The 16,908-nt window shown below is 37.0% G+C and overlaps 1 protein-coding gene across 5 annotated transcripts in view; it reads right to left on the bottom strand.

The window, feature by feature from the left end:
• Positions 1-447: 447 nt before the first annotated feature.
• LRGUK (leucine rich repeats and guanylate kinase domain containing) overlaps positions 448-16,908 on the bottom strand; it is a 150,323-nt gene continuing 133,862 nt past the window's right edge. For 3 of the 5 annotated variants that reach the window (XR_010158996.1, XM_519392.9, XM_009454243.5), the window contains one exon: positions 13,766-14,108. Coding sequence is in view for 2 of the 5 variants with exons in the window: in XM_519392.9 (XP_519392.2) it covers positions 13,978-14,108 (131 nt within the window). In the remaining 3 variants the exon portion in view is untranslated. Of the gene's footprint in view, positions 751-2,509; positions 2,605-13,765; positions 14,109-16,908 lie in introns of those variants that run through there. The other 2 variants (XM_016958172.4, XM_016958174.4) reach the window with 2 other exon arrangements.

Genomic DNA, 16,908 nt, shown 5'->3' with positions numbered 1-16,908 from the left:
GAAATATCCTATACTATGGTATTTATTTTTTATGTGTGTTTTTATTTATTCCTGATTTCTTGGGTTTGAAATTCTTGTTCTCAAGCATTTGAATATCTTACTGATTCCATTTTTAATCTCTCTATATTTAAATTATTTCTCACGTGTGTGAAAGGAAACAGAAAGTTGGACTCACATGAGCCACCTGTAGAGTGATCATGAAATTATTGTCTGCATGAGAATACTTTTGAGGGTGACAGGGACCTCTGTTAATAATTTTGCTGAGACAATAGACATAAACTGGGACAGCCAAGGGCAGACCAAGGTGCATGGAACTCTCAACCTACAGGGACACTTCTAGGTGTTCCCCTCCCCCAGCATTCCCACACACCATGAAATGCAGAGCTGCATTTCTGGGATTTCCTAATAGATCTTCCGTACCTTCCAAACCTGTCTGGGCAAACAAACTTATAAAAGGAAAATAGCTCATGTTTATATGGAGCATCGATCATTTGACAAGCGCTTTACATGGACAGTTCAAGGGGAATGGGGCATAAACTTCCCTTGAATGTAGATGTAGCCTCTTCCAAAACGGGTATGGTGTAGCTATTTCTGCTTCTCCCACATTTTTGTGAGTTTCTCTGTGCCCCAAACCCGGTGGTCTCTGATATCCTTCCCGTTGGATTTGGGGCCAGTCTTCCCAATAGCATGCAGGAAGGAAAGGTCAGAGAAAGCATCCACTGGCGATGATCTCTCCGCAGTCCTGGCTGACTGGTGAAAAAAAAACATATAACCATAAGGAAGTGGTACTGGAGAGGCCCCTGGCAGGCTGTCGACTTGCTCCCTGCCTCCCTCTGACCTGCATATGCTCATGTGTATTTGTGGCTGACTCTTCTCCCTGGCAAATAAAAGGAGTTTCCTGCTATATGCAGCAGCTCCTTGGTTCCTTTTCATCCTTATGAGGATGCTGGGAACGGCAGCAAGGATTAGCCTTAGGAAGGATTTCTCTTAAAATAAGAGAACTGTGCTTCTGCTGAACACCTTCTCACCTGACAGCACCCTAACTGGACAGACATGGTCCTCTTGGATTGCCAGAACTTTAGCCGGATCCATGCCACCTCCCCAGACAGACCTTGGCTGCCCCTGAGGAGCGGCCGGTCTCTTACAATAATTATTGCTACCATAATTTATTGAATCTAGGATGTGGTGCATTGTCATATACACCATTATTTTCTATTCCACCAAGAAAGAAAAACAATGCTGCCAGTTCAGCCATGGCATGCCATCAATTTTTAAATGTGCCCTGAATTTAGAGATATTAAAATGTGAAAAATATCCTCTTAGAATCAATGGAATTCTTTTTTTTTTTCCTTTCTATTTTCCACCACTTGATTATTAATTCTCTTCCAAGATGCAGCCCCAGAGAATTGAGGACTTGAGGCTAGAGGCCTGCCTGATATTGTTCAACCTGATTCATGATATGTCCCCATCCATCTCCCCCACCCTGTCCCCCACCTTTCTGTGAATGACACCACCATCGGTCCTTCCGTGACTGAGCCTAACAGATGAAGAAACAGAGCGGAGTAAATTGCCTAAAGTCAGACTCCTAGCAAAGGGCTGAACCAGGATTTGAACTCAGGAATTCTGACAGCAGTCTCCCACAGTGAATCATTCTATAATAGTGCCTTCCTACATAGTTAGACATGCCTGTCAAATCACGCCTTTGGTGGGGATGGGGAGAATTGTGATTTCGTATTCTATAGTCGACATTATATGTCATTACAAGAAATAGAAATGGCTTTGTCAAACTCAAGGCTGTATTTAATGCCCGTAAGCTACTGAGAGTGTGGTCCATACCTTCATACAGTGCCCTCTTTGGGAGAATTGGGAAAGTAAGTCTCTGAAGTCATTATCAAGAAAAGCTGTGCTGCTTCTGAGCAATTGTTTGACTTAAGGTCTTAAAGTCACCATGAGTCTTGATACTGTGGAATGGAGCTTGCTTCTTTCTTTGCTTTGGCTACCAGGAAGCTTCATGTTGTGATTCTAACAATTAGAGCTTGCATTTGATATAGTAAACATTTTTCTTTCTTTTTGCCCCAATATCCTTGTCCTTTTTGTGCCTTATCTAATTGAATTTACTACTAAATATTCTCAAATATTTTTGGAATGAGCTGATATAAAAATACATAAATACACACATTTTTATGAACTTTTGAAAACTTAGTGCTCTCTAGAAATTGGAGTGCAGATAAACCTGGTTAATGTGGTAGCATATTGGCAGCTACCTCTCCTAAACTTCTCATTCAATGAATTTATCAAGGGGGTGAAAGACAACAGCTTGATAAAATCCAGGAAAAAACTTCAACATTAACAAGGGTAACTGGCACTAGAAATAACATCTAAAGTTGAGTCCATATGCCAAAGTCTTGGTATTTCCACTAAGCAAAGTATCCTGAGCATAACAGAAAAAACATATATATCTTGGGAATAGCAAAATAAGTGCAAAGAAAAAAATTCAGTCATTTCTCACCTCTCATCTCTCCTGCTGGAATACAGAAATCAAGCAGACTCTTCTATTACTGTATATTTTCCAAAATGCTCCCTTCCCCTCACTTTCTCTTCTGGCTTTTAGATCAAGAATTTGACCATGAGACAGTTATCATATAAAACAATTGGTAGTAAACATTTAAATTACTAAAAAGTTCAGAGAGAATTGCAATAACATAAATATTGAATATAAAGCCAAAATAGCTCTTAAAGATGTATTTGAAAAAAATGGAGATGAGACTCTATAAACTGAGTCTGTAATTTCTAATTAAACTTATAATTGTGGGAATGGGAAAGACAGGGAGAAATGAAAAAAATTAAATACCATGATATACATCAGAGTAGAGAAAAATATACCTTCCAAATTACTATAAATGAAAAGAGCAAAAAAAGTATAGCAAAAAGCATAAACCAATAAGTGAAACAGCAAAACATCAGTGTCAAACTCAATAAAAAATATAAAACAAAATGGTAGAAATAGGACTGAACTTAGTATGAAAAATAAATAAAAATAGTTTTGCTCTACAACTGAAATGAAAGACAGATTTGAATTGAGTTAAAGAAGATCAAGAGTGAGACCAAACTTAAATTACATTAAAAAGATAAGATTGAAATGATAGGTATAGAAGGCAAATAAAAATAAGCACAGGTGGCACTGATATTTTCAAAGGAAAGTTCAAAGCAAAAACAATTCAATACAACAATGAAACAAAAAGGACTCTTTTCCATTGAAACAAGATGAAATCTGTAATTGCAATATAATAGTCCTGTGCATTTATGAGCTGATTAACATAACATCAAAATTTATATAGCCAAAAACTATTTGATATATAAGAAGAAAGAGACTAAAACACAATTATAATTAGGTACTAAAATCCCACACCATCTATTACAGAACAAGTTGATAAAAATAAGAGGATGTATCTAGGTAATTTAAATAACATAATCAGTAAAATTGAATTAGTAGATATAGCAACATTTTATATCACAGATTTTCTTTTCAATTCCACTGATTTTCTAAAATTGACCACATTATCTTAAGGCAAAAAGAACATCAATAAAATTTAGAAATATAAGCTATATAAGCCATACTTTTATTTCTTTATTGTAATTCACCAAAACTAGAACTTACAAGGAAGAAAACTCTCAAAATCACTGTTGGGTCAAAAAGCACAAAACCATAATGATAAACCCTTTATAATTTCACTGTCCAATGTGGTAGTCACTAGTCACATGTGATTATCTACCTTTCAATTAATTAAAATGAAAAGTTCATTTCCTCAGTCACACCAGCCACATTTCAAGTGCTCAACAACTACACGGAGCTGGTGGCCACCATAGTGGACGAAGTAGATATTTCTACATATTTCCATCATCACAGAAAGCTCTATTGGACAGTGCTGCTTGTGGAAGACAGGATGCGTATACACAACCAAACACTACATAGGAAAATATAGAGTTAAAAACTTCTCTATTTAAAATAAATGCAGACCAATAACAAATTAAGATGAATATTTATAACAAATGGGAACCACATAGTTAATATTGAATAGACTATTATTAATATTAAATCACTTTCACAAAAATATAAGAGAAAACACCAACATCCCAGAATAAAAATGTAACAAAGACATGAGCCAACAATTTGTGGTTCAGAAGGAAATACTAATAAAAAATAAGCATATGAACAATAGTAAACCTAATCAGTAAAATAACATATTTTTCAACAAACAAATTAGTAATTCTAAAAAAGTATAATACACTTTATGCTAACGAGGGTATGTTAATATGATCACTCATAAACTGCTGAAGGCCAAAAATTAAAAAATTTGCCAAAATCATTCTAGAAAGCCCCCATTCAACCTTGTGGAGCAACGGTTCTCAAACCTATTTGCACATTGGACTCACTCTGGGGACTTAAAAAAAAAAAAAAATGCAATGCCTGAGCTTCCCTGCCCATAGATTCTTATTTAATTGGCTTGGGATGGATAGTGGGCTTTGGTATTTTGGGAGCTTATAAAGAGTCTGTTATGCACACAAGGTTGAGAACAATTACTTCAGAGGCATAACCTCAGGGACCAGGTTACCATAGAAATCTCATTTGAGTGTGGGACTCTGAGAGGAAGGGCATTCATGCCCACTGCCTGGCTCTACCATAGAGAGCTCTACCAGGCATCAGGTTCGCCAAGTTCTCAATATGTCTACATCCCAATATGTCTTCCCCTAGTCAGGGGAAGACCAGGTGTGTGTCAAGGCAGAGAAGGGCTGAGCCTGACTCTTGGCACAGGGAGCAGTTGGCTTATTATGTGCTTTCATGAAGGGAACCAAAGTTCCATGAAGAAGATTGTTCACACACCTGGAGAGGTCAGAATGATGGGGATGCAGCCACAGCCAGGCATGCATTCTGGCAAACAGACAATACTCAAGACTTTCTTATGAATGCAGGGAGGAACCTAATGTCTCCCCTGATGCCTGGAAACCCCACAACCCCCTGAAGTTGGATAAAATCCGAAGTAAAATGCAAGAGAGGAGAAACTGTGAATTAATTGAGATTGTCCTGAATTGACTGAGAATAAGATTAATTCTTTCACTTTGGATTGCACTTAAAATTAAAAGTTTGTGGCCTGAAGTATTCATACCACAGATGCATTACCTAGCTTAATCATCACAAGACTCTTAATAAGCAATTCTGTTAGTTTTATAAATGATAGTACTGTCATTCAGACAAAGTAATTTTCATTTCTTATACTTTTTGCCTTATATACTTTGATGTCATGTTATTCAACTCATAAGGGCTTATAACTGTTATTATATCTTAATAATGGGATGTACCTGACTTAATGTAAAAGGTGTTTTATGTATCATTTAATGATTTTTGTCTTGACTTCTACTTTGTCTGATTATAATATTCCTACCCCTCCTTGCTTTTTATTTGTGTGGTATTTACTTCTGATGCCTTTGTAAGCGTTTCTTACGTACCACTGACTTTTCTACAACCATCCAGCAATACAGGAAGGAAGGGAGGGAGGTAAGGAGGGAAAGGAAAGAAGAGAAGGGAACAGAAACCCTATCACAGTGAGAAATTTTTTGACCTATCCATATGAATAAGTAGGAAAAAATGAAAAAGGAAATAAATGGTTTGAATAATACAATGAATATGATTGAATTAATACATACTGCAAATGTTTGTACCCTACAAAGAAAACACCCTCTTATCAATACTTATTCATGGTAAAACTCTTATTAAACTAGGAAGAAAATGAAACTTCTTTTTCCAAAGAAGTTTATCTACCTAAAATCTAAATAGCAAATTTCACACTGAATAGTGAAGCATTAGACAGATTCAGATGTGAGACAAGGATGCGTGTTATCATTGTTTCTATTCAACATTGTATTGAAGATTGTCTCCAGTGCAGCTTAGAAAAGAAGAAAGGAAAGGGAAAAAGAAAATAATAACGGATGGAAAGAAAAGGAATATTGTTATTTTTTATTATACTATCTGCATAGAAATACTGAAATAATCTATAATACATTGTCAGAATTAATACACAGGGTTATTTGTAGAAATGAATTGCATTTTATACACCAGACGGAGAAAATATAACCTTTAAAAACATTCAATTTACAACAACCAAGATAAAATGCATCTAGGAATAAATCTCACTAAAGATACATTTGTCCTTTATGGAGAAAATTATACAATTGTATTGAAGAAATGAATGAAAACCTACATAAATAGAGAATGTTTACAGATAGGGAGAGCAAGTATCATAAAAAAAGAGAAACCTCCTCAAATTTTTGAATTAAATGTAATTCTAACCAACTCCAAGTGAGGCATTTGTAGAATTTGATACATAAATCCAAGCATTTATGGAAACAATCTATGAGAGAGAAGGTATTACAAACTAGGAGGGGAGAGTAATGGGACAATTGGAATTAAAAAAAATTCAATCCTATCTCACATCATACACAGAAGTTCATTCCAAGTAAAATATAGGCCTAAATTGGAAGAGTGAAACTTAACAAAAATTTAGAAAAATATCTGAGATTATGTTTATTACAATAGGATAAAAAAGAAACTCATAAGATGTAAAAAGTACAAATCAAAAAGAAAAAGATTGACAAAGTTGGCCATATAAAAAACTTGTATTCATTAAAATATAACATTTTAAAAGGTGAAAAAATAAGTCACAACCTGGAAAAAGATCTTTGTAATATGCATAATTAACAAAAAATTATTAACCAGAATATATAAATACATCAAACCAATAAGAAAAAGATAATAACTCAATTTAAAATTGGGCAAAACATATAAACAGGCAATTCACAGAAGAGAACTGTAGGTGGCCAATAAGCTTATTTAAAAGGTTCAACTTTACTTGACAATTGGAGAAATTCAAACTAAACACTTAACACCACAATGAGATTACATTAACATTTATTGGATTAGCAATAAAAAGACTATTAATGCCACTTGCTGAAAATGTGAAAAAATGAGCACCCTCTTACGTGTTGGTGAGAGCATATTACAGCAACCACTGTAGTAATATCTGATAGTTAAATATTTGTATACCTATAACACAGCAATTCCACCCCTACACAAGAATGTTTTTAGCTGCATCCTTTGTAATAACAAACATGTAGAAACAAATTTAGTGTTCACCAACAGAAAAGTGAATAAATTACCATATATTCTTACAGTGTAATATTATATAGCAATAAAAATTACAAAACTACAATAATAAAAACTATGTGGATTAATCTTACAAACATAATGTTGAGAAAAATGTTAATTGCTGAATACATGTAATATAACACGAAGTTTTGACTCATGGAGAACAACAGTATATATTGTTAGGAATAGACACATATATACCAAAAGTGTAAAAAATTCATGGGAAGGATAAAAAACTAAACTGAGAATAATGGTTACATCAGGGTGGGAAATCAGGAAAATGTAATTAGAAAGGATACAAAATGGGCTTTAAATATATTAGTAATGTTTTGTTTCTTAAAGTGGGTATATTATGGGCTTAGAGTTTTATTATATTATTCTTTTTCACTTGTAAGATATAAGTCTTGTGCATTTTTAAAAGATCTGCATCTAAAAACTTCATTTTGTTGAGTGAGTGTAGTTTAATTTGTTTCCAAATGCTCATTGCTAGTATGCAGAAATACAATTGATTTTTTGTATCAATCTTGATACCTGAGACCTTAATGAACGTATTTAGTCATTCTAAGAGTTTTCTAGATTTCTTGGAATTTTCTGTGTAGATCATAATATTATCTGCAGATAAGGATTTCTTTCTTTGTAATGTGTATTCTTTTTATTACATTTTCCTGCTTTATTGCACTGGCTTGAACTTCTAGTCCTATGTTAAATGAGTGATGAGAGTAGTCATCTTTGCCTTGTTATTCTCAGAGAGAAACCATTTAGCCTGTAACCACTAAGTATGATTTTAACTGTAGGTATTTTGTAGCTGTTCTTCAGCAAATTGAGGAAGGTCCCCTGTATTCCTAGACTTTTATTATGAATGGATATTGGACTTTGTCAAGTGCTTTTTCTGCATCAATTTATATATTCTGATTTTTCCTCTTTATCCTATTATTATGATAGATTTCATTGGTTGGTTTCAACTGTCGCACCAGCCTTGCATCTCTGGATTAAATCCCACTTGGTCACAGCGCACACATCTTTTATGTATTGCTGAATTTTATTTGCTCAAGAAATATTTACCAAGATGGAATATATCCAGAGCCACAGAAGAATTTCAATAAATTTAAAAGAATTGAGGCTAGGCACAGTGGCTTACACCTGTAATCCTAGCATTTTGGGAGGCTGAGGCAGGAAGATCACTTGAGGCCAGGAGTTTAAGACCAACCTGGACAACATGGTGAGACCTCATCTCTACAAAAAAGAAAATTAGCCAGGTGTACTGGCACACACCTGTATTCCCAGCTAGTTGGGAGGCTGAGGCAGGAGGGTTGCTTGAGCTTAGGAGGTCAAGGCTGTAGCAAGCTATGGTGGCACCACTGCACACTAGCCTGGGCAACAGAGAGAGACCCTGTCTCAAAAAAAAAAAAAAAAAGAATTGAAATCATATAGAGTATGTTCTCTGATCTGACCACAATGAAATCAAACTAGAAATTAACAACAGAAAGGTTAACAGGAAAATCTGTAAGTATCTGGAAATGAAACAACACATTTCTAAATAATTTGTGGATCTACAAGGAGGTCTTAAGGGAATTAAAAATTCATTGAACTGAGTAAGAAAGCAATCCCTCCTCCTGATTGTTTGGAATAGTTTCAGTAAGATTGGTAGTAGCTCTTTGTACAACTGGTAGAATTTGGCTGTGAATCTGTCTAGTCCTGGGCTTTTTTGGTTAATATTTTGTTAAGAATTTTTGCAGCCGGGTGTGGTGGCTCATGCCTGTAATCCCAGTACTTTGGGAGGCTGAGACGGGAGGATCACAAAGTCAGGAGATGGAGACTATCCTGGCTAACATGGTGAAACCCTGTCTCTACTAAAAATACAAAAAAAATTAGCCGGGTGCAGTGGCAGGTGCCTGTAGTCCCAGCTACTCAGGAGGCTGAGGCAGGAGAATGGCGTGAACCCAGGAGGCAGAGCTTGCAGTGAGTGGAGATGGCACTACTGCACTCCAGCCTGGGCAACAGAGCGAGACTCTGTTTCAAAAAAAAAAAAAAAAAAGATTTTTTGCATATATAAGTGATATTGGTTTGTAGTTTTATTTTTTTATATTGTCTGATTTTGATATCAGGGTAATATTGGCCTCATAAAATGAGTTGTGAAGTTTTCCTTCCTCTTCTGTTTTCTGGAAGAGATTGTATAGAATTGGTGTGAATACTTCTGTTAGCAATTGGTTCTTCAGTGAAAGCATTTGGGCTTGGAGATTCTTTTTCAAATTCAATTATAAATTCTTTAATTCAACCCAATTCTTCTATTTCCTTAACATATTTATAGGCTTATTCAAATTATCTATGCCATGCAGCATGAGTTATGGGAGTTTGTGTTTTTTAAGAAAAGAGTTTGTTTTATCTAAATTGTCAAATTACATATGTAGAGTTGTTTGTAGTATTTCCTTATTATCTTTTTGATATTTATGGAGTCTGTAGTTTTATCCCCTATTTCATTTATACTATTGGTAATTTGTATTAAAATATATTATCTTCATCTGTTTTTACTAAATAGATAGTCCATTTTATTATGTTTTTGAGGAATCAGCTTTTTGTTTTATTGATTTTCCTCTACTGTTTTTCCACTTTCATTAATGTCTGCTCTTTATTCTTTTCTTCTGCTCGATCTGTGTTTATTGTGCTTTTGTTCTGGTTCGTCAGGTAGGAGCTTACTGATTTAAGACTTTTCTTGCCTAATGTAGGCATTTAGTGGTATAAATTTCCCTTTCGGCACTGTTTTAGATGCATACTACAAATTTTGATAGGGTATATTTTCATTTTTATTCAGTTCAACATATTTTTTTTTAATTTTAGATTCTGGGGGTACTTGTGCAGGTTCGTTACACTGGCATATTGCATGATGCTGAGGTTTGGGCTTCTAGTGAACCCGTCACCCAAATAGTGAACATGGTACCCAATAGGAAGTTTTTCAAACCTTGCCCCCTGTATTAGTCTGTTTTCACGCTGCTGATAAAGACATACCGTAGACTGGGTAATCTACAAAGAAAAAGAGGTTTAATGGACTCACAACTCCACATGGCCGGGGAGGCCTCACAATCATGGCAGAAGGCTAAAGGCACGTCTTACATGGCAGCAGGCAAGACAGAATGAGAGCCAAGCAAAAGGTGAAACTCCTTATAAAACCATCAGTTCTTGTGAGACTTATTCACTACCCATGGGAACAGTATGGGGGAAAGTGCCCCATGATTCAATTATCTCCCACCAGGTCCCTCCCACAACACGTGGGAATTATGGGAGCTACAATTCAAGATGAGATTATAGTGGGGACACAGCCAAACCATATCACCCCTCACCCTTTTGCAGTCCCAGTGTCTATTGTTGCCATCTTTATGTCCATGTGTACCCATTGTTTAGCTCCCACTTATAAGTGAGAAGATGTGATATTTGATTTTGTTTCTGAGTTATTTCACTTAGGATAATGGCCTCCAGCTACATCCATGTAGTTACAAAGGACAGGTTTTCATTCTTTTTATGGCTGCGTAGTAGTCCATATTTTTACTCTTTCCATTTTTCTTTCTTCCTTCATGATCTTTCAGGTTTCCTTCTTTTATCATTTCCATTCTGTTTCAATAATTTCCTTCAACTATTCTTTCAGGACAGGTTTGTTGGCAACAAATTATTTTTGTTTTCTTTCATCGAGAATGTCTTGATTTCTCCTTCATACCTGAAGGACATTTCCACTGAATATAGATAGAATTGTAAGTTGACAGTTCTTTTCTTTGAGTACTTCAAAATATACCACTTCCATGGTTGTTGATGAGAAGTCCACTAGCATTTGTTTTTTCCTCTATAATTAAGATATAATTTCCCTCTCATTGCTTTAAGATTTCGTGTTGTTTTTGGTTTTCAGTAGTGTGATTATTATGTGTCTTGTGAATTTCTTTGGCTTTGACCTGTTTAGGATTCACTCAGCTTCTTGGATTTGTAGGTTTTTGGCTTTTGCCAAATTTAGAGATTTCGGGTCATTTTTAAAAAAAATATTTTTCAGTCTCACACTCTTTTTGTACTCCTTCTAGACTCCAATGACACAAACATTAGATCTTTTCACACAGTCCTACACATCCCTGGGACTCATATTGTTTTTCAGTCTATTTTCTCTCTGTTGGTCAGATTGGGTAATTTCAATTCTTCTGTCTTAAGGTTCATTAAGTTTTTTTCCTCTGTCCTCTCTATTTCACTCTTGTGCCCATCCAATGAGTTTTAAAATTTCAGTGATTGTACTGTTTAGTCATAACATTTCCTTTTGGTTCTTCTTTATATCTTCTGTTCTTTGCTATGGCTTTCTCTTTCTTTGCTGAAATTATCTATCTCTTCATTTGTTTCAGTCATGTTCCTAATTGCTTGTTGAAGCATTTTTATGATTGCTACTTTAAAATCCTTACCCGATAATTCCAACATCTGTGTCATTTTGGTGTGGGCATATATTGATGGTCTTTTCTTATCCAAGTTGACATTTTCCTAATTCTTGATATGGTGAGTGGTTTAATTATATCTTAGACAGTTTGGATAGTGTGTTAATGAGACTTCAGATCTTATTTCAATCTGTTGTCTCAGTAGGACGTTTCTGACACCATACCAGTGGGGCAGAAAGGCACTGACTCATGACTGGCAGATAGAGAGAGAAGCCCAAGTTCTCCACTTGGCCTCTGTTGACACCCAGGGTGGGAAAGAGGGCAGTGATGCCTCATTAACGCTTTGGGGTAGAAGTTTAGGATCCCCACTAGGCCTCAACTGAACCACCCTCACTGGGAGGGGGAGAGGCACCTTGTCACAGCTCTTCACATGGCCTCCACTGACACTGCAGGGATGTAGGTTGATGGTGAAAGTCCTGGCTCTTCATGAGACCTTTTCTAATACTCTCCAGTGGGAAGGAGAAGAGGTTCCTCATTATTACCAGGTGAGGAATAGGTCCAGGGCCCCCAAGTGGCTTTCAATGACATTGTGGGAGGGCATTCTCATTAATATTGGGCAGTGGTTAAAGTCCTGGCTGTCCACAACACCTTCTCTGATACTGTCCCAGCAGAGAGAAGGAGGAGAACCTTGTTACAGCCAGAAGAGGTTGAGAGCCTTTGCTGACAGGGTAGGGAGCATAGTTTAATCCATGGTGTTTGGCTGGAATGGTGCAGCTATTGTCTAAAAGTTTTCTATCTTTTGAGACTGTCCCTTTCCTAGTCCTTTGGCTGGAGAGAATGGGCTTTCGCTGGGGCTTTTGTTGATGTATCCATTAATAACTTTGAATTTTAGTTTCTCTAGCACCCAGTTTAGGATATATGAGGAAAACCAAACTCAGAGGATTCACCACCATGTTGTTACTCGGGCTCTGAGATCCATAGCCCATCTGCCTTCTTTTCACCTCTCAGAGGTTGAGCTATAATGTTCAGGGTTTTAGCTGTATTCGGTGAGAAAAACCAGGAAATGTGCAGCTCCTCCATGCTGTCTTAAATCAGAAGTATTATTTTTATATTTTCTATTGTCCCTAAAATATTTCATAATTTTTTTAAAGATTAGACAATACTTGTGAAAGTTAAACTATTCTTGAAGATTCTTGGAATACAGAGACATACCCTCTTCCTCCCCACTTCTCCAGAAAAGACTCCTCTGATTTCCCTGCCCAACGTGGTCATCTCCTTCATGGTCCCCCCGCTCCACCCTCATCAACCCCAAGAAAAGAACTTTAATCAGCTCCTGTTTGAGAGCAGGACTGGGGGAGGACAAGAGCCAACAGCAAATTGTGTTACAACCAAATTTGTCACAGGGAAGAGGATTATTAAAAGGGGTTTTGATATTTTAAAAAGGAAAGTCATTAGAGGATTCTGATATTCAAAATATTTAACAATGAGTATAGTACTATGTGGAGGCTTCTCTTTTCACTAGTCATCATGCACAGAGTACTCAGAGAAAAGACCATTTTCCAGTACAAAGGAATGTATCTCAAAGTTTTAACAATCAAGATAGCCTACTGGGACATACTAGCGGAATACCAGCCTTGTCTATAACTGCTCAATGGAGGTTTTTCTTTTTAAGACAAGGAGTGAAACTACAAAGATGATGAAAGTTGTCTAAAAGTATATCTAATCACAAGCAGTCCCTAATCAGAGTCAAAGAAGGGTGAAATAAAAGAATCAACTATTGCTCTTTATTCTTTCATGTTGCTAAAGTAAGTCAAGAACCCCCCAAAATTACATTAATTCCTTTTGAGAGATGCAGTCGATATCATGTTGGCGACAAGTTAAATGGAACTCTGCAATCCTTTCATAATCAGAGCAAAATAAATCAATCCTCTAGAGCATACAGGAATGTTGTAAATGGACATATTGAAATTTTAAGAGCACAATCCCAGTTGGATATATCAGAAAGCCACTCTGCATATCACAGTGCAGAGATCTTGGGAGATTTTCCCATCTGATATTTCCGAGCAGGGAGCAGGTGGAAAAAATTATTTATAACTATAGAAAAAAAATGAAATGACATTTTTAAAAGCTAAGAATAACTCACATTAAAAAAAACTCACATCTTTAAAAATCATTTAAGAAACAATTTTTTAATTAAAAAACTAAAAGACACCAGCCAAAGAATCACAAGAGAAACTGACTGATAGAATTAAGGCAGGTAGAACATTCTTCCGTGGGTAATGGGTTGAGTGAGAAACAGCTGGACCCATGGCCAGGTAAGGCAAGGAATTCGACATCAGCAGAGCAGGTTTTCCATGTTAGGATCAGACATCAAGTGCTAGTCTACCTGCGGCCCTGAGGGATTGGAGGGAGGGTGGGTTTGACGTTGGAACCTGGGCGACTGATGACTGGGACCGAGTGTTGTCTGTGTTGGTGAGACTCTTTTTCATGTGAAAATGATTGTATAGGTAGTGCTGTAAAACATTCAGAAAAAAAGATAGTTAATCCCTTGGTTTCTTGGTACAAAGAGAATAAGTGTTGCATGATATAAGCACCAGAACAATTTCTAGAATTCGTTCATGACAAACTATAAGAAATAAATGAGGCCAGGTGCAGTGGCTTACACCTATAATTGCAGTACTTTGGGAGGCCAAGGTGAGTGGATCACTTGAGGCCAAAAAAAAAAAAAAAAAAAAAGAAAGAAATGACATTCAAGGAAGAATAATAGTGGATGAGGTCAGAATATAGCATGTACATGGTTGAACAAGCCTTAGGTTGTATAGAGTTGCCCAATGACCAGAGGATGCTACAGCAAGCACTCACTAGCGATTCTTCCACCTGTCATGCCTTCTGTAACAATGCTCCACACAGTACTCTTTCACAATCATACACATGCACACACACACACACACACACAGACACACACACACACACACACAGTGAAGTGAAGTTCTTCCTATAGAAGCTTCATTTAATGCCCTCTAAAGATTGGTCTGCTCACCAAGCAGGAAGACATCTGGATGTCGGTTTCTCCAGGGACTTTGGGAAGCAGGAGGAGTTTAGAAGATAGAGAGGAAAGGTAGAGGCATGGTGGCCATAGCAGAAGCAGAATTCTCACTGGTAAGAAAGCAGAGTAGCAGGGATTGAGAAAGTAAAGCAGAGGATTCTATAGAGAGTGAGAGAAACAGAAATGATGGATAAGATTATGAAGACTGGATCTATTGGCCAAATCAAACCAACGAAAAGTCAAAGGGAACATTGACCGTTTTAGGACATATTCAAAGAAAAAAATAAGACATTGTTTGAGAGGATATTGTTATCAGCAAAAGAAAAGAAAAAAAACTCCTCCTTTTTTTTTTTTTTTTTTGAGACCAGGTCTCGCTCTGTCACCTAGGCTGGAGTGCAGTGGTGCGATCTCAGCTCACTGCAACCTCCACCTCCCGGGTTCAAATGATTCTCATGCCTCAGCCTCCCAAGGAGCTGGGATTACAGGCATATGCCACCACCACATCTGCGTAATTTTTGTATTTTTGGTAGAGATGGGGTTTCACCATGTTGGCCAGGCTAAAGTTGACTTCCTGACCTCAGATGATCCTCCCGCCTTGGCCTCCCAAAGTGCTGGGATTACAGGCATGAGCCACTGAGTCTGGCCCTTCCTTGTTTGCTGGTTTTTGTTTTTCTCCATGGGGATATTTTTTTAAACAGGAAAGAGCAAAGCAAACATGTTGAAAAGAAAGCAGACAGTAGAGGAGTAGGCCTCCTTTTTCAATCCGTTCAAGTCCTACAACCAGCTAAATTACATCTCAGGGTGCCGGAATTGCTTATGGAAGCAGTTTTGGAGTATCCACCCTTAGATAATTCATCCACAGTGAGAACAGCGTTGGAGACAAATAATATTGCCATTTAAAAAAAATAGGAATAAAGGTTTACAAACCAGTATATTTGACTTTATTTTTATTTATTTTTGAGACAGAGTCTCGCTTTGGCACCCAGCCTGGAGTGCAGTGGCACAATCTTGGCTCACTGCAACCACTGCCTACCGGGTTCAAGTGATTCTCCTGCCTCAGCCTCCTGAGTAGCTGGGATTACAGGCGCACACCACCACACTCAGCTACTTTTTGGATTTTTAGTAGAGACAGGGTTTCGCCATGTTGGCCAGACTGGTCTCGAATGCCTGACCTCAAGTGATCTGCCCACCTCAGCCTCCCAAAGTGCTGGGATTACAGACATGAGCCAATGCACCCAACCACATTTGACTTTAAATCTTAGCAAATTTCAGTTTATTAAAGAAATGGTTGTGTATTCATAAAATACTATAGTGAATGATGAGTGTTGAAGGGGTTTGCAAATAAAATTTACTTGAAAGTAACTTAATTTCCCTTTTATTTAGGCAGGGGTCAAGTAAACTATGGCACATAGGCCAAATCAGGCCTGCAGCCAGATTTATAAATTTTATTTAATTTGTAAATAAAATTTTATTGGAACCCATCCTGTACCCATTCATTTGCACATTGTTTATAGCTGTTCTCACGCTACAATGGTAGGGTTGAGAAGTTGCACAAGAGCCCACATGGTCCACAAAGCCAAAAGCATTTACTATATGGTCCTTTAGAGAAAGGTTGCTGACCTGTAAGTTAGAAAATACCACTGATACGATGTATCTTGATTTCTACAGGGCACTTATCAAAGTTTCTCATGGGGTTCCACTACAGAGATTTGACTAGTAATCACATAGTAGTGGACTTTCCCTGAAATTAAGTCTGCAGAGACTTGAGACTTGCCATGTGACACTGCACTTGGCTGAGTCCTGAGTCCTGTTGTTGACAGTGACTATGACATAGGCAGAGGTCACATGCTTGTTGGTTTTATAGATTTCAAAAATCTATAGAGAATATGGGAGATTAATAGAGAATATGGGAGAATAGAGAATATAGGAGATTAATCAGATACGAAATGATCTAATTTGATACAAATTGAGCTGGAATGTAGGGCCAAACCAAAATGATAAAAAGATGAAAACAAAAGTTACATTTATGTAAAAAAAAATCAACTTCACATATATGGGATGATGGAGACCTAGTTTGACAGTTCATGTAAAAAAAGACATGAGAGTTTGACCCAGAGCCAGCAGTATGATATAGTTGCTAAGAAAACCACCACAGTATATCAGCAAAATGGCAGACTCAGAACTTCCAGGCCCCTATTGTCCCGTGGAAACATTAAATAAACAACTAGAGACTGGCTGAAATAACTTTATAGGAACTCTGGAACCAG

Source organism: Pan troglodytes, chromosome 6, assembly GCF_028858775.2.
Source record: "Pan troglodytes isolate AG18354 chromosome 6, NHGRI_mPanTro3-v2.0_pri, whole genome shotgun sequence".
Classification (NCBI taxonomy): Eukaryota; Metazoa; Chordata; class Mammalia; order Primates; family Hominidae; genus Pan; species Pan troglodytes.
This window is presented reverse-complemented; position numbering and strand designations above follow the sequence as displayed.